The sequence below is a fragment of the Peromyscus maniculatus genome, chromosome 19, assembly GCF_049852395.1.
Source record: "Peromyscus maniculatus bairdii isolate BWxNUB_F1_BW_parent chromosome 19, HU_Pman_BW_mat_3.1, whole genome shotgun sequence".
NCBI classification, from domain to species: domain Eukaryota; kingdom Metazoa; phylum Chordata; class Mammalia; order Rodentia; family Cricetidae; genus Peromyscus; species Peromyscus maniculatus.
The window spans coordinates 47,461,332-47,488,731 of record NC_134870.1 but is presented as its reverse complement, the minus strand read 5'-3'; the positions used below and the strand labels follow the sequence as shown (position 1 = coordinate 47,488,731).

Sequence of the window (27,400 nt, the reverse complement as noted above, 5' to 3'; positions counted from 1 at the left end):
AAAACATCCATACAAGCCGGGCAGTGGTGGCGCATGCCTTTAATCCCAGCACTCGGGAGGTAGAGGCAGGCGGATCTCTGTGAGTTCGAGGCCAGCCTGTTCTACAAAGTGAGTTCCAGGAAAGGCACAAAACTATACAGAGAATTAGATGTGTATACAAAACTATACACATCTAATTTACTGCAATTGGGTTTTTTTGTATCGAAAAACCAAAAAAAAAAAAAAAAAAAAAAAAAAACAAACAAACAAACAAAAAAACCCCAAAAACCATCCATACATAAATTCTAAAAACAGCGAGTGAATAGCAGCTGTGGTCCTAAGAGCTTGCCACTGCCGACATCTTGGTGTAGCCTCCAGGCTGCAGCAAAGCATCACTTACCGCAGGCATACTGTCTTATACTTCCCTGCTATCCTGCTGAGGCTCTTCCCGCCTTTTCTCATCATTCTAGAGACTGTCCCTCTTACCGCCGTTGAGTAATTAGTACATCACATTCTGATGGATCTCTCTGTTAGAAAAAGTGTACAGTGACTGTGTTTTAGCTGTTTCAACACATGGAAGTTCAGTTGCTAGCTGTGGAACTGCCTGCTCCAAGAGTAAGAGTGTTTCCAGCATGATGCGTTGCCACGTTGCCCTCCACAAAAGCCGTTCTGAGATGTGGGGATGTCCTGGGGAAAAAGAGCTTGCAGCTCAGTGTGGGGCTCTGAAAGATGGGGTGTAGGGATGTTATGAGGAGCGTGGGAAGTGGGACTCCCGGCCTATGATCTGCAGGAGCTCTCTCTCTCTCTCTCTCTCTCTCTCTCTCTCTCTCTCTCTCTCTCTCTCCTCTCTCTCTCTCCCTCCCTCCCTCCCTCTCTCTCTCTCTCCCTCTTCCCCTCCCCCTCTCTCCCTCCCTCTCCCCCCCTCTCCCTCTCTGTGTTTTCTTTTTCAAGACAGGGTCTCATGTAGCAGCCCAGGTTGGCCAATGGCTTAATATGGAACTTAGTTCATAGCAGAGGGTGGCCTTGAATTCCCGATCTCCCCGCCTCCAGTTCCTGATTACTGAGATTACAGGCACATGAAGGGAGGTAGAGGAATAGCTAAAGAGTGCTGTGGTCACTACTGGGGATTTGTGTCACTATTTGTGAGTCACAGCTCAGAGTTAGCATTGCTCAGCCTATGCTTTCTCCCCAAACCCTGCCCTTTTCCTCAGTTGTCTGTTACTTAGCCCTGGCTGTCCTGGAACTCACTCTGTAGACCAGGCTGGCATCGAACTCACAGAGATCCACTTGCCTCTGCTTCCCGAGTGCTGGGATTAAAGGCACCTGCCACCGCCGCCTGGCTTGTTTATTTTCTAATTAATTAATTAATTTGTGTGTGTGCGTGATTGTACCATAGCATGCATGTGGAGGTCAGAGGGCCACTTTTAGGTTCTCTCCTACCAAGTGGATTGATCTCAGGCTTGGCAGCCGGTGCCCTGACCTGCTGAGCCACCTCGACAGCCCCCTACCTACCCCACCCCCAACCCCACTTTGGTGTTTCTCGTGACAGGGTTTCTCTGTGTAGTCCTGGCTGTCCTGGAACTCACGGTATAGACGAGGCTGGCCTCAGGCTCAGAGATCTACCTGCCTCTGCTTCTGCTGGGATTAAAGGAGTGCGCCCCCATGACCAGCCAGCCATACTAGCCTTTCAAAGTAGAGACCTGAGTGAGAGCCATCCTTAGCTTGTTCATTTTCCTTATTTCCTGCTTCCGTTCTGTTAGTGAGTCCTGTCAGTTCCACTTCCAACATAGATGGACACACTTGCAGTGTTAGCACCAAGCTTCCGAGCTCTTTTGTTGAGGTTACTCTAGATTGTTTTTTTAAAGGCCGTGCCTCATGTAGCCCAGGATGGCCTAGAACGGACTGTGGAGCTAAGGGAGACCTTGAACTTCAGTTTCCCAAGTGCTGGGGTGACAGTCGTCCACCATCACGCCCAGTGTTTGTAGTGCTGAGGGTGGAACCAAGGGCTTGCGAATGCTAGGCAGCCGCCCCACTCGGAACTGTCTCTCCAGGCTACTCTGTTTTAAGTTGATCTCCCTTCAGTTCATCTTCTGTACAGCAAACAGTGATGTTGAAAGATACAGCAAAGCACTTTATCCTGGGCCTTAAGAACATAGAAGTTTTCACATTGCCCTAGGGTGAGATTTCCCCCTCCCCTCTCTTTCCCTCTGTCTGTCTGGGAGCAGGGCATCAGGGGCTCAGAGTCTCGTAACCTTGGCAGGCCTGGAACTTGCTCTGTATACCAGGCTGACCTTGAACTCACAGGGATCAACCTGTGCTGTCCCACCTCCAAAGAGAGGGAGAGGGAGAGGGAGAGGGAGAGGGGGAGAGAGAGAGAAAGAGAGAGGAAGAGAGAGAGAGAGAGAGAGAGAGAGAGAGAGAGAGAGAGAGAGAGAGAGAAAGAGAAAGAAAGAGAAATCCTGTTTGCTGGATAGAGAATAATACTGCCTCTGTAGTACTGGGATCAAAGGCTTGCACCACCAAGCCCAGTTGGGATTCCTTCTCTTTAACACCTCCAGCTACAGAGGCAATGGCCTTCCCAACCAGCCCTTTATTCTCCATGATTTTTTCTGTGTTTCATGGCCAACTCTTTCCATCCTTCGGGATTCAGCATGAGTCTGATCTTAGATTCTCCCTGCATCTAGTCTTGCCGTTTTCTCTCTTCAGTATTTGTCTTTAGATCAGCAGCAGTTGGTGAGGTCTTTGCATCTGTTGCCTCCCCGAAGAGATTAGCTCCAAGGATGATGAGCCCTATCACAGTGCCGATGTGACCCAAAAAGCCTCTTCCGATATAGTTGCACTTCGTTCTTCTGTGGTGCGCGTCTGACAGTGGGGTAGACACGGACTTAGACTTTGACACCCAAATTCCATTCTTTTCTTAGATTCCTGCCCCAAAGCGAGGAGAAATAGTGAGAAAGATTGGTGATGCCTTGCGGAGAAAGATCCGAGTACTGGGAAAGCTGGTAAGGTAGTTTTGAAGTCTATTCGTGATCTCTTGAGTAGAGAATAGGCTGTCAAGAGTTTTCATATGTACATTTCGTTTTGTTTGAAACTGAGGTTTGTGCTGTGTTGTCTAGCCTTGGCTCAAGTGATCCCCCTGCCTCAGACTCCTAACTGCTGGAGTTCTGTGTGCTTCCTTTCCCACTAGACTTAATCAGATTTAAAAGGATTAACATTGTACTTGTGTCTTAAGATTGTGATTTTTAAGAAAAACAAATTTTGAAATCCATTTTTTTTTAGAGGAAAGAGAGGAAAGTGAAAAAAATCATCAGAAAAGAACAGACTTTCTTAAAGTTTATTACCTACATAAAATAATGTTTTGTTTGGTCCTTAGCGTAATGTTTAAGATACAGATTCTCCTGGAGAAATTCTGCTTGGATTTTTATATTTTTTAGGTGTCTTTGGAGATGGGGAAAATCTTAGTGGAAGGAATAGGAGAAGTTCAAGAGTACGTGGACATTTGCGATTACGCTGCCGGCTTGTCGAGGATGATCGGAGGACCTGTCCTGCCTTCTGAAAGTAAGCCTGGCGTCAGTTAACTAAGTGTTTGGTGCTAAGTGTTTGCACAGCTCCAAAATTCTGCTGCGGCCCAGCCAGATGGCTTGGCAGGATGCCTGACAACTTCAGTTCCATTCCCAGGACCACAGAGTAGAGGGAGGGAGAGAACTGATTTTTGTGGTCCTCTGACCTCCACATGTGTGTACGCACAGACTCACACACCAGCTGTGTGTCAGGGAACTGGGAGCCATAATAGAACAAGAAGAGGATTGGGCCATACTCGTGTAGGGGACTTCTCCCCCAGCCGGGGCGTGCTGTCGAAAAGACCTCTTCGGGGAAGATGCCCTAAGGCCTTGAGGAGATGGAAGTGGGGGTAGAATGCTTCAGGTGGGGGAGAGGCTTGTGTAAAGCCGAGGGTGGAGGAACACGGTCCACGTGGGGACTGCCTTTGCTTCGGCACAGCCGGAGGATGCAGTGCAAGCATCCCTGTTGTGAGGAGTCTGGACTCTAGCCTCAGTAGCTGCAGCATCTGTCCAGACTGTAGATGCCTTCACGCCAGGGGTTGATGGCAGTAGGGCAAAGCAGGGAGGGGAGGAGAGAAGGCTAGCCTTGCAAAGCAGGGGTGAGGGTGCCGGGCTGCAGGATAGCCTCGGTATGAGGTGCTATGTTAGGAGGAGAGGAGAGAAGGCTAGCCTTGCAAAGCAGGGGTGCCGGGCTGCAGGATAGCCTCGGTATGAGGTGCTGTACTAGGAGGCTCCCAGCCCATCAGTGTGAATGATGACAAGAAGGGCCGCTGTCCTACCGTGTCGTAGAATGTAATTTAACCAGGTCTGTCAAGAGTTTCTTGGCCCAGCCAGCTATTGATTAAAATAAGCCTTTGTGGGATTAGCTTTAAAGTTTGCAATTAAAATATGAGTTTTGGTTTTTTTATTTTATTTTATTTATTTATTTATTTCATACGATGTCTCATGTACTCCAGGCTGGGTTGGAACTTACCATGTAGCTGAGAAAAACTTAGAACTGATCTTTCTGCCTCCCTCTCCTGAATTCTGGGATTACAGGCATGAGCCACCACACCCAGTTTATGCTGTGCTAGGGAGCCAACCCAGGACTTTGTACATGCTAGGCAAGCAGTCTACCAAAATATAATCATTTCTATTCGGACTTTTAATTTCCTTACAGTGAATGGAAAGTTTTTGTAATCCATCCAACATGAGCCTATACCACGAAATTTCTTGTCTTGAAGTCGGAGAGGTCAAGAGCCGACATAAAGAACATAGACCTGAGAATCACGTGTTCTGTGCCCTGTTTATTATATCTTACCCTTGGTGTTCACATCTCTTGGGGGAACCTGACATGTCCCTGTCTTCCAAATGGGACTCATAATGCCCTTACCTCTGCAGCTCCTGAGGTACGAGGTATAATGAACACCATTAGAGTTGATGAAGTAGTATAGTAATAAACAGTTCAGTTTTCTATTAAGTGATATATATGCTCATACCCTTTGGCTACATGAGGTGATCCTCAGAAGCATCAGGAATCCTCTCTGGTCTGGTACCTGTACTTCTGACCTGAAGAGGAAGGGTTTAGGATTTTGTTCTTAATAAATTTGTGTTCACTAAGTGAATATTTATACCCCTCAGGACCTGGCCATGCTCTCATCGAGCAGTGGAACCCATTAGGCCTGGTGGGAATCATCACTGCCTTCAATTTCCCGGTGGCCGTGTTTGGTTGGAACAATGCCATATCACTGATCACAGGGAACGTCTGCATTTGGTAAGCTGTGCCCTTCTCCCTGTGGTTCCTGTGGAGAGCAGTAGCTATTGCTCTACACTGCGCAAAGGGCTTTAGATGGATTCCAGTGTTTTCCAAACTTTCTCAGCTAATGCTTTAAGTTGTCACACGTGCTAATTGTCTTCATTTTTAATTTGTATTTCACATCGGTGACATGTTGAGATGTAGTAGTGTCCTCCTCCCCTCCCAGCTGCCCTTACTCCAAGTGGAAGGAGCATACCTGGGTTCTGATACTACCCAGAGTGAGGCTCTAAGGTTAATGGTTCAGTCTTCTGTAGAACTGCCTCCCCCCCCCTTCAGATGGATTGATTGATTGATTGAGTTTTTATTTATTTTGAGAGGAAGACTCTGAACTCTTGCCTCTACCTTCTTTTTTTTTTTTTTTTTTGGTTTTTCGAGACAGGGTTTCTCTGTGTAGCTTTGTGCCTTTCCTGGAACTCGCTCTGTAGACCAGGCTGGCCTCGAACTCAGAGATCCGCCTGGCTCTGCCTCCTGAATGCTGGGATTAAAGGCGTGCGCCACCACCGCCCGGCATTGCCTCTACCTTTTAAGTGCTGGGATTAAAGACATGGGCTACCTTGTCCAGGATTTTTTTAAATTTAATTTTTCTTTTTTTTTTTTTTTTGAGGCAAGATCTCACTACGTAATCCAGGCAATCTTACTGCCTCAGCCCCCGAGGGCAGGGATTACAGGTGTGCAGCAGTGTGCCCAGCCAGATTTATTAGTGTTAAGTAATGCCTTCCATAGAACATTCTCAGTCTCTCCTATAAAACAAAGTGTAGTTTGAAGGCTTCGTGATTTGGTACCACTTGCCGAAGGAACCTGTGCCTTCTGTTTGAGATTTCTCATTGTGACCAACTGCTTGATAAGAGACGACTTAAAGGGGGAGGTCTATTTGAGTCACAGCTCCGGGTGGAGTACAGTCCATCATGCAGAGGCAGCATGGTGTGGGACCAGCTTGCTCATACCTGTTCAGTCAGGAAGCAGGGGAAGGAGATTGCTAGCATTCATCTGGCTTTCTCCCCCTTTCCCTTTCATTCTGTCCCAGAGCCCAGTCATGGGACGCCGCTCCCCATGTTTGGGGTGGGTCTTCCCCCTTTAGTTGAAGGATAGGTTTCCATTTCAGTTATTAGAGTTGTTTGTCTTCTAATTGGACAGAACCTTTTCTCCAAAACTTTGTATTTCTTTGTAATGAAAGGTATTTGCCTCTCCTCAAGTTAATTTTCTCTCTCTCTCTCTCTTTTTAAAAATGTCTCTAGGAAAGGAGCGCCAACAACGTCTCTCGTTAGTATAGCGGTCACAAAGTAAGTATGTGTGGCTCTCTTTTTCCTGGGTATGGCGTAATTTTGCAAAGGTGATTGACAGGCATTGTTTTTTTTTTTTGTTGTTGTTGTTGTTTTGTTTTGTTTTGTTTCTCAAGACAGGATTTCTCTCTGTAACAGCCCTGGCTGTCCTGGATCTCACTCTGTAGACCAGGCTGGCCTTGAACTCATAGAGATCTGCCTGCCTCTGCCTCCTGAGTGCTGGGATTAAAGGCTTGGGCTACCACATCCAGCTCCCTAGGCGCTAGGTTTTTAATGGTAGGAAATGTCCTGTTTGTTTCAGAATAGAGATCAAATAACTTTCTTCTTTCGTTGTAGTAACACTTTATACTATTTTACATTTTATATGGCTCTTTCTGAGCCATGTCATTTAATTTACCTCTTTGGAAGGATGCCAGATATTGACATGCGTGTTGAACTCTTCTGAACATTTTTATCACTTGAAAAATAAAAACCTCTGCAGTGAGAAGAATACAGTCCCCGGCACTTTAGGAACTGTATTTGATAACTATCCACACGTTTATGGCTGAGAAGCCCTCTGCCCCCTGTGCTGGGGATTGAATTTAGGGTCTTACATATGCTAGGCAGGTGCTCTGCCATTGAGATGTATCAGTCAAGTGAACAGACCAATAACAAAACAGACAGAACCAATTAGTACACCATTTAATACTATTGAAAAGGATACATTTTTGTTAAAAATCGTAAGTCCTTATTTATTTATATTTGAGACCTTTACATCTCTGTGGTCATAAAATCAGTACTGTCAATTTAGGAATCTAGAATTTAGATTCATTGGCTTCTTCTGGCCTATTTAATCCTGATGGTTAATGGATGGATTGTGCAATCCAGTGGTTGCATAATCTTCTTTCTGATTTAAGAAGTTCTGATAGAGAGCTTGTTGTACAAGGGTGTCTTGTGATCGCCACATATACACCATGGTATGGGTACCCCCACACTCCCACATACATATTATACCCCCCCACCCCCACACTTGGCTGTCAAGATGGCTCTGTCCCTGGAACCCACATGGTAGAAAGATCAGACTCCCATAAGTTGTCCTCTGATCCACATGCATACCATGGCACACATGTGTGCACACACTTCAGACATATAAATACACACACACACACAAAACAAATAGATAAAAATGTAATTAAGGCTGAATGTGGTGGCATACACTTTTAATGCCAGCACTCAGGAGGCAGAGGCAGGCAGATCTCTGTGACTTTGAGGTCATCCTGGCCTACATAGCAAGTTCTAGGCCAACCAGGATTATATAGTGAGATCCTGTCTCAAACAAAAACTTATCAACAAAAGTAATTATTAAAAAAAAAAAAAATCTACCACTGCAAAACATTAAACAAAACCAAAAGAGGTAAGATATTATGTCTTAGTATTTAGTTAAAAGGAATAATGTCTTCTTAGGGTTTTCAAATTAATGTTAAATGGAAATATGAAAACGATGAGACTCCTCGGGCAGCTTTTAAAATGGAAGCTGTTTTCAGTGAGAGAATGGTTTGTTGTTACTGAGTTCCTGAGTCAAGTAGCCTTGGTTTGGGCACTAGTTTCGGTTTCAGCCTTTTCCTTTTCTTCAGACAGTTGTGAAGAGTCTGGATGGTCCTGTGGACCCCTTCCCTAGTGGCCTGCTTCCTTCCGCTTAGCTCCGTTTCTTGCCTTGCATCACCTCCCAATACCTTACCACACAAATCCCTCAGGATAGTAAGCCATGGTTTGGTCGGAGCTCACTCCACACACAGGTGCGTTCTGATCTCTCAGGCACTTCTCAATGCAATCAAGTTGACGTCAAGATTAGCTATCACCCCGAGTTGAAAAGCCTAACACCCCCGGGAGTCCCTGTCTCCTGCAGCAAATCTAGAAGCACAGCGTTCAGATGCCATCGGAGTCAGAGCCGCCGTGCTCTAGGCTGAAGGCATGCCATTCCCATGGTAGAGTCCACAGATCGTTGTCCCGGCCTCGTTGGGAAGGAGCTGCAAGTTGGGACTGATAGCAAAGGACCTTTGCTCTGTTTGTCTTCTAAGAACTCAAAATTATTGGTTTTGAAATAGCATCTCACTCTGTAGCCTGGGCTGGTTTCTCATTCATGGTGAGCCTCCTGCCTCAGCTTCCTGAGTACTAGGGATTACAGGCATGAACCATAACACTCCACTGGAAACTGGGAAGGAAGAATCATCCTTCTGAAAATGCAGAGTCAGTTCAGCTGTCTGTCTGTCTGTCTGTCTTCCTTTCCTTCCCTCTCCCTCTTTCTTTCTTTCTTTCTTTCTTTCTTTCTTTCTTTCTTTCTTTCTTTCTTTCTTTCTTTCTTTCTTTCTTTCTTTCTTTCTTTCTTTCTTTCTTTCTTTCTTTCTCTCTCTCTCTCTCTCTCTCTCTCTCTCTCCTTCCTTCCTTCCTTCCTTCCTTCCTTCCTTCCTTCTCCTCCTCCTCCCTCCCCCCCTCCCCCTCCCTCCCTCCCCCCCCCCCCCTCTCTCTCTCTCTCTCTCTCTCTCTCTCTCTCTCTCTCTCTCTTTTTTCAATGGAGAGTTGCTCTGTGTAGCCCTGGCTGTTCTGGAACTCTCTGAAGACCAGGCTGGCCTCAAAGATCTGCCTGCCTCTGCTTTCCCAAGTGCACGGATTAAAGGCGTGTACCACACCTGGCTAGTTCAGCCAGTTTTCACAACTCACAGCCAGAGTTAGATACTGTGTGACCACGGTCTCATTTAACTGCAGCCCTTAAATTGAAGGAGAGCATGTCAGAGGATACTGCCGTTTTCTGACAGAAGCCAGCGGATGCAAGCCCTGTGCTACTTCAGGGTTATATAAGGCAGGCCCCGTTCTCCAGCGTACCTCCATGGAAACTTCTAGTCTTGGGAGACTTCTTCCTTCCACATTCCATCCCTTTTTTGTTTTAATTTTGCTTTTTGAGCTGGTTTTCATGTAGTCAGACTGCCCTACATTCATTACACAGCTGACTCTGACCTTGAACTCTCCATTCTGCTTCCACCTCCCAAGTGCTGGGATGGCAGACATGTACCACCATGCCTGGCTCTCCTTTCATCCTGTACTGCTTCTCTCTTTACGGGGAGGGGATGTGGGAGAGCAGGGTCCCTGTAGTCCAGGCTAGTCTTGATCTCCCATGAAGTTCTGATCCTTATGCCTCCACTTCCCAAGAGCTGGGATTTCAGGCATGCACTAGCATGCCTAGTTTATGCAGGACTGGAGATTGAGTCCAGGGCTTCATGCATGCTGGGCAAATACTCTGAGCCAGGCCAAACGTCCCCTGCTTCCCTTTCCTGCTTCTGTTTGTGAGCAGGTGCGGGGGTGGTGGGGTGATGTTCAGATGTCTTATTTCTTTTGGAGTCTCTTTATTTCCTTCATCTTCCTGCACCTTACTCCTTTGTAATTCCCTTACTGTTGTTTTTATGGATGTGTGGTTAGGGACAAAAGAAGACGTCATCCATGTCCTTCCATGCTGACTCCGCCCCAACCTCCAATCTGCCATATTGACTCCGATGTGTCGTCATAGTTGATGAAAATGCGTTTTTTAACCCCCCATGCAGTGCTTCCCATCTCCCACTCACGTTCCGTATATTTTTTCCTTTAACACTGTATTGCAAACCCACACTTCTTGTGTTTGTAAACCTTACCTATCACCTGTGAGGAAAACCCAGGTCTGAGTGTTTGAAGAGTTGGGGTGGGGGTGGGGGTTGAAAAGGGAGGTCACGTGAGAGGGATTTCTCTCCCTCATTTATACACTGTTCTGAGTGAAATGGTTGGCTGAGCAGTGTCTGCTGTGTCCTTCCTAGGATCGTCGCCAAGGTTTTGGAGGACAATCAGCTGCCTGGTGCCATTTGTTCCCTGACTTGTGGTGGAGCAGATATTGGGTAGGTGAAGGGATGAAGAGCAAGCATCCTTCTGTTGAAGGACCCTGGGTTGATTGCTGGGACTCTTCTACCATAATAACAAAACCCGGTGTGGCTCAAGAGGCGAGCCTGCCTTCTGTGGGCATTCCTACTGTAGACCTGCTATGCGATTCTAAGTGAGCAGCCTTCCCGAGAAATACTTGTTTCTTAGCTCTCCACCTACGGATTGCCAGTGTTTATATTTTGGGCAGATAATGATTTCCTGATACCTGATTTATCTAGGGACCTATCAAGTGAAACTGCGACATTGCACTCCGAGCCTGAGGACTTAGCGTAGAGTCATTCCCTTGGCTGACCATAAAAAGAGGCTGGGGGTGGAGCCCATAGGGTAGGGTGTTCGTCTAGCATCCATGAACCTCTGGGTTCAGTGGCTAGCACTGGAGATACCAGGTATGGTGACACGGGCCTGTAATCTCAGAACTCTGGAGGTGGAGGCAGGAAGATCAGGGGTTCAAGGTCATCTGCAGCTACATGGCAAGTTTGAGACTCTATCCAGAACAAAAGGGCTTTTGAGTTTTGTTTTAACTGCCACGAGATTCATATACCATAAAACCCTCCCTTTGAAACCGTACCGCTTGGGTCTCTGTTAGTTTTGTTTTGGTCTTGGAGTGGGAGCCCAGGCACTCTGTGTAGAGCCCAGGCAAGGTTCTCCCACCGAGCTGTGCCCTCAGCCCCTGCTGAGCAGCTTTTAGAATATTCAGTGTTGGGCAGCCATTACTATGTTGTTCCAGGGTGTTTCCACACCCATTCCCCACTGTCTTCCCCGAGTTTCTGACAGTCACTGACATACTTTTTGTCTCTGTGAACTTTGGTGCCGTTTTGTATAAATGGAATCAGAATGTGAGCTCTTTTGTGATGCTCTTTTATGGCTCCTCTTTTACTTAGCATAAGGTCACACACAGCCTCTTGAATCTGGAATTGGCTACTACTGCTCCAAATCACCAGGAGAGCTGGGGTCAATTTTTTATCAGCTTAGTCTTTGACCAGGGAGGTTCCCTAGGAGTCAGGTCTCTTACCATGCTGGTCTAGATGTTAGGCTCTTACTTCTTTGTTCATATAGATGAGAATAATAGAAAACCTATCCTTCTGCCTCCCTATTCCCTACCCCCCCCCCCCCCCAACCATCATAGTACCCAGTGAAGTGTTTTTAAATGTCACTGAAACATGAGTGTTGTATTCTTTGGCCTACTCGGTTCTTGCACTCTGGACTTCCTGTCCTTCTGTTGGCCTTGGCATAGCGCAGTAGTCTACGTAGGACCTTGCTAAGCATGGCCACCTGGCATGCAGGCACTCATGCTCGTGGGTTGAACCTGGGGAGTTTTACCTGAGTGATTAGCTCCAGCTGTCCAGAGTGCCAGCCGAAGCAGGGGCTGCCCTGCGGTGCTCACACTGAGTGGGAGCATCAACAACTGGACAAAGAAGTTCAGTCAGTAGTGTGTGAGCTACGTTCCTGAGAAACAACCGGAAACCCTAGAACAGTTTTTAATTTCTTAAAAATTGTTTATTTGTGGGGGGAGTTTTAACTTGGGGGAAAAGGGGGGTTCAAGGGAGGGACCGATAGTGGAAAACTCAGGGTAGCTGTAGATGACTTGAGCGTTTGATCCTCCTGCCTTCCACCTCTCAGATGCTGGGATTGTAGATATAGATCACCACATCCAGTTTGTGTGGTGCCTCTTGAATGCTATGAAGCATTCAGCTACATCCCCAACCCTAAGAGCAATACCTGTTACCTGGGTCCCGGAGAGATCTGCCGTGTTAATCATGAGGATTTGTATTTTGAGATAGTGCCTTACTAAGTGGTCCAGAATGGCTTTGAACTCATGCTAAAATAGGCAGGCCTTCAATATGTGCTCTTCCTACCTCAGGCTCCCAAGTAGCTGGGATTACAGGCTTGTGCCATAGCTCCGGTTGTTCTTTTCTTCTAAATAAGAGATTTATTTAGTTTTATTTGTGTGGGTGTTTTGCCTGCGCGTGTACCACATGCATGCCTGGTGTCTGTAGAAACCAGAAGAGTGTTGGGTCCTCCAGAACTAGAGTTACCGATGGTTGTGAGCCAGCATATGGGTTCTGGGAATTGACCCTGGATCTTCTGGAAGAGCAACTGGTCTTTTAACCACTGAGCCAGCTCTCCAGCCCCAGCTCTGGCTCTTCTTAAAGGAATTGTATTGCAGAGGAGGAACCTGGAAGCAGCTGGTGCTCATTAAAGATGCGCTAGGAACATGTTGTCTCTGCTCCTTCTCAGTACAGGAAGAACTTTCTTCATGAACTAAGGAGGTTCCCTAGAGGGCTGTCATAGCTCACAGAGCAGCAGGTTGGCTTGTTTTCCCTGTGCTGCTACTTGTGAAAAGTTTCTTTCATTACCTCATGCCCGTGGGAGAGACTTCCTTGTAACCTTGACTGTCTTGCCATGGGCCCATAGCATGCTTCTTGCTGGTGCTGTTGGGTGCCGCCATTTCTAGGTGTTTCTGCTTGGGTGACCCTCTCTGTTCCCTGCAGCACAGCAATGGCCAAGGACACACGTGTGAACCTGCTGTCCTTCACGGGGAGCACTCAGGTGGGGAAGCAGGTGGCCCTAATGGTGCAGGAGAGGTTTGGTAAGTGCGGGCTCTGTGATGACCATTTGAATCAGTTTATGATATTTCAAGTTTTTGCTGGGCCTGGTGATGCACTCCTTTAATTCCAGCACTGGAGGGGCAGAGGCAGGTGGACCTCTGAACTCAAGGCCAGCCTGGTCTAGGTAATGAGTTCCAGGTTAGCCAGGACTATATTGTGACCCTGTCTCCAAAAACCCAAAAAACTAACAAACAACAAGCAAAACAAAAAAATTCAACAAAATAAATAATGCAAGATTTAGCTTTAGAAAATTATATTTCTGTATAGTAACAACGAATGAAAATTGAAAATGAAATTTAGGAAACAATTCCACTTATGGTGACATCAAAACAATAAAAGACTGACACAAAACCCAAAAGTCGTGTTAGTCTTTTGTGCAAAGTACCTGACGAAAGACATGAAGGCCTGAATCAATGGAAAGACACCCACTTTCACTTTCCACCGTGTCTAGGCTTGTTAAGATACCAGTTCTTCCCAAATGATCTGCAGCTCACTGGACCTGCTGTCAATATCGGCTCTCTGTTTTTAGCAAGCAACAGGTTGATTGCCTGTATTCTTGTGGCAATACAAAGAGCCCTGAATATCTGAAACAATTTTAAAAGATCAACGATGGAGAACTGATTTTATAACTAACTACAAAATTATCGCATGACGTCATAGATCAATGGGATAGAACCAAGAGCCCCTACATGTATTGCTAATGGGTGTTTTTTCCTCTTGGCATGGTTGCCAGACATGTTCAGTGGGCAAGAATGGTCTCCCTTGACAGGCAGTGCTTAGATAACTAGATAGCCACATGAATTAGTATGAAATTTGTCCTCGCCTTACTCTAAACCCCAAACTTAACTAAAAATGTATCAAAGACCTAAATGTAAGAGCCAAGACTAAATTTATGGAAACCTAGGAAATCAGTCTTTGTGACCCTGGGCTGGGCAGTGGTTTCTTAAATGACACCCAAGACACAAATAGTAGGAGTGACAATAGTTAAATTAGACTTCATCAGAAACTTTCTGTGCTTCACCGTATACCAGAGAAAGAAAGCGGGAAGAGCGGCCCACAGAAGGGCACAGAATGTTTACAAGTCATTTCTCCAATAAGGAGGATGTGTCTAGAATATAGGAAATTGTTTAAGACAGGATTTCTGGCCTGGAACTCGCTATGTAGACCACACTGGCCTTGAACTCATGTGCCTGCCCTGCCTCCTGAATACTAGAATTAAAGGTGTGTATGAAATATAGAAACTCTTAAAGATCAACAATCTAAAGACAAATGCTATACATTTTTTTTTCTGTAATGCTGGGTTAGTTCCAGGACCTTATCCATATGAGATAAGTGCTCTACCACTGAGCTGTATTCACAACTACAAATAATGCAATTAAAAAATGGGCCGTGGGGGCTGGCGAGATGGCTTAGTGGCTTTGCTGTGCAGCCATGATCACTGAGTTTAATTCCTGGAACCCCTGTAAAAGGGCTGGACTCAGTTGCTTGCATCTGTAGTCCCAGCACTCCCATTGTGAGATGGGAGAGCCAGGAGAATCCCCTGGAAGCTCACACACAGAGCCTAGTGGTGGAAAGAAAAGGAGAAACTGCCTCAGAAACAAGGTGGAAGGAAAGAGCTGACTCCCAAAAGTTATCCTCTGACATCCATATGCATGTGCTCTTGTGTGTGCTTGCTCTGTCTGTCTGTCTATCTGTCTGTCTGTCCATCCCACCCTCTCACATACACAAAGAGAAAGAAGAACTGAAAATGGGCAGTAGATATGAATGAGCCCCTCATATGTGCGATAAATCAGAAAAGACGCGCAGCTTCATTGTGTCTCTGGTCTCGGGAGCAGAGTTTACCATCTCACCATCTCCTACACAAAGCAGTAGCTGTTGTTCTTGCTTAAGTAGCAGCGTGATAGGATTGCAGTCTCTTGAGGGCGTTTGGCCATCTTAAGTGATAGGCACTTTTGTTTGGAAGGGGTTGGGGATTGGCAGTAAGGAGGGAGGTTAGAGAGCAGTTGATGGGCATAAGAAGAAGACATGGGCGTTCCCCATTGGCCAGGTATCACTCGCAGTCAGGAAGGGGAGACTGCCATCTTCTGTACAGAGGAATCTTCTGTTTCCTCCTTAGCACCTAGCATAGTGCCGTGTGTCGGCAGTGAGCCGTGCTTAAGTCAGTTCTTGCCCCAGAAGCTGGAGCTGTTGTAGTCCTCAGAAGCTTTGCCAATAGCAGCCATATCATACTTAATCTCCACTGGATGCTTAACTGTTTCAGAGCCATGGGGGTGACCATGTACTCTCCTGTATCATGCCATTGCTGCTTCAAATAAATTTCTTTAAAGGAAATATATTTTCAAAAGAGTAGAACAAAACACATATCTATAAAATTGAGTTAGATCTCTAGGCTTTATGCAGGGAAGAGTGAGGTGAGCCAGGCATTCAGAGAGTTCTGTATGACTCCTCTGGAATGTGAGTGAATTGGCATTATATGTCAGAAGTCCTGCTGGTCATACACCTGGGCAGTGACCTAAGTAGATGATGGATAACACTGATGACAAACAACTAATACGTTCAACACCGGATGATTAATAAACAAAATTTGGTGTGTTGTCACAATAGAATAACATGCATTGATTTCATTTTCCCACTTCTGGGGATTGCCTACCCCATTATCTTTTGTTCCCCTCCACATCTGCTTCTTTTGCCTCCTAACTAGCCCCCTTCTGTTTTCGTTCACGTCGTGTGTGTGTGTGTGTGTGTGTGTGTGTGTGTGTGTGTATGTGTGTGTGTGTGTGTGTGTGTGTGTGTATGTTATGTGTGCACAGGTAAAAGGACAATTTGCAGGAGTCACTTCTCTAATCGTGTAGGTCTTGGGGATTGAACTCAGGCTTGGCTGCAGGCACTTTTATTTGCTGAGCCGTCTTGTCAGCCCCTAGTGAATTTCATTAGGGCTCCTTAAAGGATTGAGGGTGGGTTTGTTTATGGGCTCACAGGCGCCTTACCAGTTGCTACACCACTGAAGAAAATCTTTCTCTCTCACCCATCAACCATTAACTATGTATAACTCCCCAGGGAGCTGTGGGGCCCCATGGGTTCCTCTTTTTTCATGACAGGGTGTTGATGGGCCCCATCTTATTTGGGTAATCACACAGCTACTTTAAGTTGATTGCCATGGTCACATTCTGCCTGGAAGTCACTGTTCCCCACTACTTTGAAGGGCATGATAGAGATGTCCCACCCATTCATGGTAGACGTTCAGCTGTCATTAATTCTCAGTACTTTGACCAGTCATGAGTCTCTCCAGTCACTGCTGAAGGAAGCTTCTCTGACCAGAGCGGACAGAGGCAGCAGCTATGTGCATAATGCTTTGTCATTTACTCTCTAGAAGCATGCACATGCATGGGTTCACACGCGTGCAGTGTGCGCATTTAATGCATAGCCTTTTTCAGTGTGTTTCCCAAGAACACGTTGTCGTATGTAACTGTGGTACAGTGTTGTAATGGTCAGTAATTAATACCATTGGCAAGCTGCTTCACTGATGAGAAAATAAATGGAAAGATAACGGGGGTGGGGGGTTGGATGTGAGTTTGTCTGCACTGAGTACTGAAATGGGAAATAACTGTCTGCTTTCTCTTAAAGGGAAAAGCTTGTTAGAGCTTGGAGGAAACAACGCCATTATTGGTAAGGCTGCCCCGTTTCACTTTGCTTCCTGTTCAGTCTGCTGTCTGCAGTCACCTTGAATATATAAAACTTGCGTGGGGATTCATCCTTGCCGTGCTCTGTGTGCTCGGGGCTCAGTCCCCATCTTTAGGAATTTCCTTTAGGATTCAGGACATGAACTTGGCTTAAAGGAAGAGGGAGCTAAGAAGAAACAGGATAAAGTTGGGAAAGTGTTACCTGGGGTCTTGAATGTGGGCATGAGACTTCTGTTGTCTCTAGCATAGCATTACTTCATGCTTTTCCTTCTCTTGTTTTCTAGAAACGGGCTATGTGCTCTTCTAGAATAATCAATTGTTTCCTGGGTGACTTGCTGATTTCTTTAGGTTTTAGACAAAGTTGACCTTTAATGGAGTATTGGTGACTTTCATGTTAGAACGCTTCCTTTTTTTTGTTTCTTAAGATTTTATTTTTACTTTTAAGTGTGTGTGTGTGTGTGTGTGTGTGTGTGTGTATTTGTGAGGGTGAGTGCAGGTACCTGAGGAGCCAGAAGAGCTATCAGCTTTCCAGAAGCTGGAGTTACAGGTGGTTGTGTGCTACCTGTCATGGGAGTTGGGAACCAAATTTGGTCGTCTTCAGGAGCAGGACATGCTCTTACACTGCTGAGCTAATGCCCCAGCTCTCTGTGTAACATAGGGTAATTATGCCTCTGTGGGAATGGATGGGAGGAAGGACGTGAAGCACTGTGCTGTGCTCTGAGGTCTGAGGTCAAGGACACAGCTAGTTCACAACCTCCCATGTACAAGACCCCAGATTTGGTCCCCAGAACTGGGGGAAAATTCAAATAGTGGAATTAAAGAGCCATGAAATGGATAGGACGTCTAGCCTGTGTATGTGAAATGCCTTCCTTCCATCCTCCCGATCCGAGGATGCTCAGGTTGGAAGGGTGACAGTGACAGCAGAGGAGGGGACGGCGGCTGTCAGATTCCAGAAGGCACAAGGAAGCAGGGGTTGTAGGTGACAAATCAGCTCCGTAAAGGTTAGCCTTGGAAAGACTGCACTTTTCTTCTCCTGAGGGCGGAGGAAGAGGAGTGGAGGAAAGGGAATGATGGGACTTTACCTGGACGTCTCCAGAGGGAGCTGGAACAGGCTCTGATTGTCCCCCGCAGCAGGGGACAGCAGGAAGCTCTGTGGCAGTGGGGAGTGGCCTGGGCCAAGCGAGCACCCTGATGGAGGCAGAGCATGGGTTTTCATGGAGCAGTCATGGGGGGCGTGGCACTGAAACAGATGAGAGGTGAAGTGATCCAGCCGAGCCTCAGTTTACCTGTGCAATGGGTAAAGGTCGTAGTAGATTCCGTTGCTCTGTCTATCATCATATACGCCTCCCTAGAAGAAGAGCACACCTCCCCCTTGGACGTGTGTCTCCATACCATGAATTGTCTGTTTTGCAATGATTATTTTGATGTTGCTGTATTTTCTAAAGGCATTGTTTTATACTGCGTAACAAGTGTCCTGTCTGCCTGCTGCTCACTGATGGCACACACTTGTGCTTCTTTAAGCTTTCGAGGACGCGGACCTCAGCTTGGTTCTTCCGTCCGCTCTGTTTGCCGCCGTGGGAACAGCTGGCCAAAGGTGTACCAGTGTGAGGCGGCTGGTGAGTGTGTCCACATTACTGCTTGAGATTGTCCTTTTTCTTTCTGTGAATGTGTCTGTGTGTTGTGTGCAGCTGCCCTCAGAGGGCCAAAGGGGGTGTCAGGTCTCCTAGAGCTGGAGTTCCAGGTGGCTGTGAACTGCCCAGTGTGGGTCCTGGGAACCAAACTTCTGGAAGAGCAGCAAGAACTCTTTCACTGCTAAGCATCTCTCCTGCTTTTTGAACACCCCAGTTTAATGGATTCTGTCGAGTAGGAGTCATCGAAGTGTTGCTAGAAGAATATGTTCCTTAAACATGAGGGTCAGATGTGTGGTCCTCCTCCACTCCTGTGATGGTGGCAGATGCTAACCCACCCTAAGCTTCGGTGGGCTCACAACCCCTTGAGAGAAGCCGGACGCAGAGGTGATGCCAATTTTGAGTTATACTCCATGGCTAACGTCCAGTGTCTTCCAGGGGACCAGACAAGTTAAGTTCTAAAACCGTTAGCTAAACAGTGCCTTTGCTTTTCCATAAACATTTCAAGTATTTTAAGTTTGGGCCTCACCTGATGTGACATGGCTTATTGAAAAGCAAGTGACTGTCATGTCCATTCTTTCCTTAGTATATGTTTGAGCTGAGGTGGTGATGTACACCCGCAGCCCTAGGACCTGGGAGGTTGAGGTCTGAGAGTCCTTTGAGCCCAGGAGTTTGAGTTTAGCTTGGGTGATGTTTTTAATACACACACACATACACACACACACACACACACACACACACACACACACACACACACACCCCTCCCTGTATAAGGATGTGTTGTCTAGCCTCAGTGTGTTCAGTGTGGGGGTGTAGGTAGTTTAATTTATATACTAGATTGAGTTGGATTTCAATTTAGAAATACATCTTTATTTGTTAATTTTTGTGGCTCTCACTATAGTGAAAGACTAGAACTAAGTAAGTTTTAGGGACAAAATGTGGCTGCATTTACATTAAAAAGCTGCCACGGAACTGAAAGCTCTCGAACAAAAAGAAACAAACTCACCCAGGAGAAATAGATGCCAGGAAATAATCAAATTGAGGGCTGAAATCAACGAAATAGAAAACAAGAGAACAATACAAAAAAATCAATGAAACAAAGAGTTGGTTCTTTGAAAAAACTCAACAAGATAAACAAACCCCTAGCCAAATTAACCAAAAGGCAAACAGAGAGCACCCAAATTAACAAAATCAGAAATGAAAAGGGAGACATGACAACAGACAACAAGGAAATCCAAAGAATCATCAGATCATACTTCAAAAACCTGTACTCCACAAAAATGGAAAACCAGGAAGAAATGGACAATTTTCTGGATAAATACCACATACCAAAATTAAATCAGGACCAGATAAACCATTTAAATAGACCAATAACCCCTAAAGAAATAGAAACAGTCATCAAAAGTCTCCCAACCAAAAAAAGCCCAGGACCAGATGGTTTCAGTGCAGAATTCTACCAGACTTTCAAAGAAGAACTAATACCAATACTCTTCAAAGTGTTCCATACAATAGAAACAGAAGGAACACTACCAAACTCTTTTTATGAGGCTACAATTACCCTGATACCCAAACCACACAGAAAGAAAGAGAACTACAGACCAATCTCCCTCATGAACATTGATGCAAAAATACTCAACAAAATATTGGCAAACCGAATCCAAGAATACATCAAAACAATCATCCATCACAACCAAGTAGGATTCATCCCAGGGATGCAAGGATGGTTCAACATACGAAAATCAGTCAATGTAATTGACTCACTTTTTAATCTTGGAGCAAATATATGTAGCTATACTCTGTATTTAGTGTTAAATAGATTGACTTCCATGGTGACAGTGATTCATATGAAAAAAATTACAGCCACTTAGCAGCCTTTCCATGACTAGTTCCCAGAATGACAGTTCACTTGCTACGTGGAGTCTAACAGAGAATGGGAAATTGGGCAGTTGGGTAAGTCCTCCTCTGCCGCTAGGAATAGAGCATGAAATATATGGATGTCCTAGTCTAATGCTGGCTGGAGACCTTCAAAACCCGAGGCTCAGTGCTTCTGGTGACTCAGCCATGCTGAGTCCCATGTCTACCTGACTCACAGCTACAGTGTGGGACAGATACACCCAAGTCAATTGATAGATGGCTTCTGTAGTATAAAAACAGCAACAATGGAGTTTTGTAGCTTAGCAGGTCAGGTTCTTAGAAACTTGATACAGACATGTTTTATAGTGTTTGGTTGCTTTTTAGGGTGCTTTTTTTTTTGTTTGAGACAGGGTCTCATGTATCCCAGGCTGTCCTCAAGCTTACTGTGTAGCTGAGGATAGCCTTGAACTTCTTTCTGACCCTCCTGCTTCTATCTTTCTAATGCTGGGTTTATAGGCATGATGTACCACACCTGACATGTGGTCCTGAGGATCAAAACCAGGGTTTCCTGAATGCTAAAATCATCATATGACCAACTAACCTGCATCCCAGCTTTGCTTTGTGGTTTTATTTCAACATCCACCTAGAAGAGATGATTTATTTTCATGTAGTTAATATTAAAACCAGAAAATATATGATTAAGAGCATGGTTTTAGCCGGGCGGTGGTGGTGCACACCTTCAATTCCAGCACTTGGGAGACAGAGCCAGGTGGATCTCTGTGAGTTTGAGGCCAGCCTGGTCTACAGAGCAAGATCCAGGACAGGCACCAAAACTACATGGAGAAACTCTGTCTTGAAAAACAAAAAACAAACAAAACAAAAGAACATGGTTTTAGTTTGTTTTCAGAGATTATAGTATTTTAGTAGTTACTAATCAGTACTGTTAAGAACTTACTTACTGGGCTGAAGAGATGGCTCAGAGGTTAAGAGCACTGGCTGCTCTTCCAGAGGACCTGAGTTCAATTCCCAGCAACCATATGGTAGCTCACAATCCCCTGTAATTGGTGGCTCACAATCCTCTGTAATTTGATCTGGTGTCCTCTTCTGGCATGTAGGTAGAACACTGTATACATAATAAATAAACCTTCAAAAAAAAATAGAAAAAAAAAAGAACTTACTTACTGTCTCAAGACTTGTATATTCATTTTGCTGTTCCCCTGAATGCTTGTTCTTTACATAGTTTTTGCACGAAAGCATCCATGAGGAAGTTGTACAAAGACTGAAAGGTGCCTACTCACAGATCCGTGTTGGGAACCCCTGGGACCGTGAGTAGCTGGTTCTTTTATTAAAAGTTATTCCCTTTTGAAAGCTGGTGTTACCTATATTTCTGACCTTCTGAGTTGGAGATGGTGGTGGCATACCCTTTTCTGAGAGGTCTGAGGGACATTCGATGACATCTTCCTAGGTTAGGGTCTCGTACTTGACATGTGTAAGAGTTGAAGTCCTGGTTGGATGGGGTGATGGTTGGATGGGGTCCTGGTTGGATGGGGTGATGGTTGGATGGGGTCCTGGTTGGATGGGGTCATGGTTGGATAGGGTGATGGTTGGATGTGGTCCTGGTTGGATGGGGTGATGGTTGGATGGGGTGATGGATGGGGTCCTGGTTGGATGGGGTCCTGGTTGGATGGGGTGATCGTTGCATGGGGTGATGGTTAGATGGGGTCCTGTTGGATGGGGTGATGGTTGGATGGGGTGATGGTTGGATGTGGTCCTGGTTGGATGGGGTGATGGTTGGATGGGGTCCTGGTTTGATGGGGTGATGATGGATGGGGTGATGGTTGGATGGGGTCCTGGTTGGATGGGGTGATGGTTGAGTTTCTTTTTACTGCTATTATCCTTTCCAAGGCACCACCATCTGCAGGGAAAGTGTGCGAGTCCCCAGACCTGCCTGCTTCCATGGCTGCCTCTCAGAGCGACCAGAATGTTTTGTTTTGTTTTTAAATTAGATTTATTTATCTTACATGTATGAATGTTTTGCCTATGTGTATGTATGTATACCTGGTGCCACAGAAATCAGAAGAGAGCATTGGGTCTCCTGAAACTGGGTGGTTGTGAGTCACCATGTGGGTGCTGGAAATTGAACCCAGGTCCTTTGCAAGAGCAGCCAGTGCTCTCAACTACTGAGCCGTCTCTCCAGAGGACCGTAATTCACCCTTCTGCTTGGGACAGTACAGTGAATCTCACTGTGCTTAGACTAAAATCAAGATTCCCTCTGTGGCTGACTCCCCGGCTTTTATGATGCTGCACCTGCCTCCCGCCTTCCTTATTGTCCACTAGACCCATGTCCACTTGGCCTGGGCTGCATTTGTCCGACTTTCTGGTGTTTTCAAGCATTCCTGACTCTTCGCTGCTATTTTTCTCTGCTAGAAACAACCTTTGCGAGGTCTTTGCATGGCCGACTGCCACATCCTTGCAGGGGCCTAACCCTCCCTGTGGTTACTTCAATGCTCTAGTTTCTGGCAACTGGTTAGTCTACCCCATGAACTGCATGCACAGTAGCCACAGAGATTATAGTGGTCTTCCAGAGTGGGCACACTGTCATTAGCTATTTGGTTTACTCTCTGTTTATGTCTGCCTCCCTGCCACCCCTACTCATTTGCATATCATGGTGGCAGCTCTCAGAGTTGGGTAGTTGTGTTGGAAGCTACATACTTGATACAAAGCGTAAGATGTTAAGCATCTGATCCTTCACAGAAAAAGTTGCTGATTCCTGCTCTTACCTGAGGATAAAGGGAGGAGGGCTTAGCTTGTTAATTTGGAAAGCCACTTACGTAATAAAATGATGCTACGGAGGGCAAAATGAAGAGCATCCCTTTTCTCTCCCCAGCGAATATTCTCTACGGACCACTCCATACCAAACAGGCAGTGAACATGTTTGTTAGAGCCGTGGAAGAAGCAAAGAAAGAAGGAGGCACAGTGGTCTATGGGGGCAAGGTAATGAGCGCTGTGGGTGGGGAGGGACGGCCTCGCTGCTTCCCTTGAACACACAGACTGCTGAGAAGAACTGGTCGAGGGTCCCAGATGGATGCTTTTCTTCTCCCAAGCCCCATCAGAAGGTGGAAAGGGGTTTTGAGGAATGAATGGTGATAGAATAGGCATGAGACACAGAAGAAACTCAGTCGTAGTTGCCTTGGGGTTAGGCCCTAGGACTTGGTGTGAAAGGGATCTGGGTGTGCTGTAGCACAAGACTGTATGCAGGGTAGTTAGGATTCCTGTTTACTGGTTGAGATAGTTAAGGGAAGAAATCACAAAAACTATACATACTGTTATTGTCAACACTGGAGAACTACATTTTTGTTGTAGTTTGAGACACCGACTTACATAACTCTGGTGGCCTCGAACTCAGATTTGCCTGCCCCTGCCTCTCTGGGGTGCTGGGGTTAAAGGCAGGTGTCATCACACCCATTGAGAACTACATTTTCAGTCCTTTCAATGGATAGCCAAGGCCTTTGCTTCATGGATTTGTTGCCTTATTTGTGCAAAGAGTGTGCACCTCATTTATAGTCTGCTTAGTTTCATTCAGTTTAAAATTCATGGAGACGCAGTTCTTGCGAGGCAGTCCGAAAGCAGATTCCCCCAGAGTGGAGGCACTCATATCCAGCTGGACACCGTGTGGGTGTATATTTACGCACATTTTTTCTTATATTGAGCTTTCTGTACAGAATTTAACCTAATCGTTACAGAAGTGGGGTCCACCCTTATGTGAGACTTAAGTTCATGGTTCAGTCTGCCCATGGAGGAACAGATAGAGTTGCATGTGAACCATTTAGAGTGCAGGGTTGATGTGGAGCTTTGAGGGCTGGAGGGCTTCAGGAGAAAAGACAGTCATCCACTAGGTGGAGAGGTTCTGGGGAAATTGGTTACAAATGCACATTTTCGGCGTTTAGGTAATGTGTATGAATTCCCTGGGGCTTACATAATAAGGTATCAGAAACTGGTTTGGGAACATTGGACACTGAAGACCAGTAGCAGAGTGCCGATGGAGTTGGTTTCTGGTGAAGTCCCTGTGGGTTGTGGATGAGTCCTCACATGACCTTCCCCCAAAGGGCAAGGGACACTGGCTGGATTGCATTAGGCCTATTCTGCTGACTTCACTGGTGGCCTCCTTGAGGGTCCTGTGTCCAGATGCCATCACTCTTGAGTGTTGGTCACATTCAGTGTATGAATTTGGGCGAACACTATTAAATCAGTACACAATGGGTGCAGATTGCCTATTTTAAAATTAACTTAAAAATAGCATTTCAGCAGTCTGCCCCACCACATAACTTGATTGTGGCACACAGCATGGTGTTCCTCTCCAAACTCCTTTTTCTGTCTTCTGACAAATAGGGGCAGGAGGCCATTTTCTTTCCAAACAGGATGCTGCTTTGGAGAAATAGTTTTCCTGTAAATGCTGTTTTGTTTTTCTCCTCATAAATGTGGGCAGGGGTGATATCCTCTGACTCCAAGTCATGGAAAAGGAACTCCATCCATTCCTCATTTCATCTTTCTACTTAAGGTCATGGATCACCCTGGCAATTACGTGGAACCCACCATTGTGACCGGCCTTGCCCATGACGCACCGATTGTACACACGGAGACTTTTGCCCCAATTCTCTATATCTTCAAGTTCAAGGTAAAGAAAGAAAAGATCCGAACCGTGAAAGAAAGCAGATATGGCAAAGCATTCACTCTTGGTTTTCTTTTGTGCACTAAAACTGTTTCATGAAATGAGCTTTGACCCGAGCACAGGAACCGCAGGAACACTAACAGCTTCCGGTCTTGTCCCTTTAGAATGAACAAGAGGTTTTCGCTTGGAATAACGAAGTGAAGCAGGGACTCTCGAGTAGTATTTTTACCAAGGATTTGGGCAGAATCTTCCGCTGGCTTGGGTATGTATGACTTTGTCTGGTTTGAACGTTTATGTACGTTTGCGTGGTGAGTGATTGTGTTCACGGTGAGAGCCCGAATGTGCGGGCTTTGTTCTCTTGTGTTGATTTCCTTTGTGTTCTCACTGTCCCTCTCCTCACACACACAGACCCAAAGGTTCCGACTGTGGCATTGTGAACGTCAATATTCCTACCAGCGGGGCTGAGATTGGCGGTGCCTTTGGTATGTAGAGACTCGTTTTTCCTTTTTAAAGATGCGTTTATTTTGGTACTGGGGACGGAACCGAGGCTGTCGTGAGTGCTAGGCCAGCACTGTCACTAAGCTGAGCCTCTGCCCTCATTACCCCTCTCCACATGGAGCAGCAAAGCAACAGTAGTGTTTACCTTTAGAAGTTTGTCAGGAAGCGGAAACACAAGCTGAGCCGTGGTGGCAACCGCCTTTAATCCCAGCAAAGTACTTGGGCATCAGAGGGAGGTGAATCTCCTGACTTTGAGGTCAGCCTGGTCTACAGAGTGAGTTCTTGGATAGTCAGGGCTACACAGAGAAACCCTGTCTCAAAACACCAAAAAAATCAAAACACACCAAACAAGAAATGGAAACACAATTTATATTCTGTAATAACCTGTGATCTAGCATGCCTGAAAAGAGCCTGTGCTCCAACTCAGATTCTTACCAGGGTCCTCATGTTCTGCTTTATGTTGGAGCAGGGGCTTTAGCTCAAGATATACGAACCTTGAAATTCAGTGTTTTTTCTAGGCAGAAGGTCCCAGACCAAGAAAAGTTAAAACCTTTACTTCAACACCAGGAAACTTAAAATACAAAACATTTGCAACTACACGTGTAAAGTGGACTTAAAAATTGACCTGGGAGTTGAGAAATAAAGATGACAGACACATATACAGACAAGCTCTGAGGTCTGATGGAGACCGACGAGCAGCAGCCTGGGAACTCAGTGCATTTATTACATCTAGTGTGAACAGGAGGAGGTTAGCTAATGTCCACAGGAAGCCCTGTGGGGAACAGTCTCAGGCTGCAGCCCTCAGGATGAAGGAGTTGCACTTCAGTGTTCTGCACACACAGATTTTAGCTAAAGGTCAACTGTTGGTGGGCACCCATGCTTGGACCTCGGGAAGGCCTTGCCATTCTCATGGGTCTGAGGTATTCTGGTCCTTGGAATGGCTGTGCTCATATCAACAGTATGCATTCGCTCAGGACTTTATCTGCTCCCTCTTCATATTATCTTTCACTAGATGAAATACTAAGTCATTATTTTTTCCTGGGCACTATGAGTTTAGTGGTAGAGGTTTTTTTTTTTTTTTTTTGCAAGTATTAAGCTTAACTGTTAAAACTTATTCATAGTGGGGCCCAGGCTGGTTTAGTGGGTAAGGGTGTTTGCCATCAGGCCTGAGAATGTGGATCCAACTCCCCCATGGTAGAAGGAAGGAACTGACCCTGGAGGTTGTCTTCTGGTCCTTACACTCACACTGTGGCATGAACACTCATGAACACACATACACAAAATAAATCAATGTAATAGAAAAAGGAAAAACAATTTAGCCCAAATGGCTGAGTGTGGTAGCACATGCTTGTAATCCCAGCTCTCTGTAGGCTGAGGCAATAGGATGGCCATGACTTTGAGGCCAGCCTGGACTGTGTACCAGGCCAGACAGACCCAGTCTGAAACAAGAAAAATAACAACAACAACAAAAATAAAATAAAACAAAGTGTAGTGAAAATAAGTGGCGTCTCAGAACCTCACCTTCCTACTTACCCAACTTTGTTCTCTCTCTCTGTCTTGTTAAACATATATACATGAAAATCAAACAAGCAAAAGACCAATAAGACCCCCCCCCCAAAAAAATGCCAAAACTAAATAAAAATTCCAGAGAAACCCTGTGGAGTTCACTTTGTTCTGGCTGCCTACTCCCGAGCATGGGGCCTGATGTGGGGCGCGGTTGATGTGCACACTGCCATGCCGTTGAAGAAAATTGACTTTCCCTTTGCCTTTGGGGATCCCTTGCAAAGAGTTGCTTGGTTAGGCGTGGGGCCCAGTCTTCATTTCTCCCTTTTGGTGCGGGGATCCCATCTGGCTTGAACCTGTGAAGGTTTTGTGTGTGTTGCCGTGGTCTCTGTGCTCATTAGTGCAT

The 27,400-nt window shown here is 45.8% G+C and overlaps 1 protein-coding gene across 1 annotated transcript in view; it reads left to right on the top strand.

The window, feature by feature from the left end:
* The window catches only part of Aldh7a1 (aldehyde dehydrogenase 7 family member A1), a 42,348-nt gene that overhangs the window by 10,875 nt on the left and 4,073 nt on the right, over nt 1–27,400 (top strand). The window contains exons 4-16 of the mRNA XM_042263692.2: nt 2,901–2,981; nt 3,414–3,537; nt 5,160–5,292; nt 6,570–6,614; nt 10,433–10,510; nt 13,046–13,143; nt 16,787–16,828; nt 18,364–18,458; nt 21,565–21,649; nt 23,212–23,318; nt 24,883–24,999; nt 25,158–25,255; nt 25,402–25,475. Of these exons, the coding sequence (XP_042119626.2) occupies nt 2,901–2,981; nt 3,414–3,537; nt 5,160–5,292; nt 6,570–6,614; nt 10,433–10,510; nt 13,046–13,143; nt 16,787–16,828; nt 18,364–18,458; nt 21,565–21,649; nt 23,212–23,318; nt 24,883–24,999; nt 25,158–25,255; nt 25,402–25,475 (1,177 nt within the window). The remainder of the gene's footprint in view (nt 1–2,900; nt 2,982–3,413; nt 3,538–5,159; nt 5,293–6,569; nt 6,615–10,432; nt 10,511–13,045; nt 13,144–16,786; nt 16,829–18,363; nt 18,459–21,564; nt 21,650–23,211; nt 23,319–24,882; nt 25,000–25,157; nt 25,256–25,401; nt 25,476–27,400) is intronic.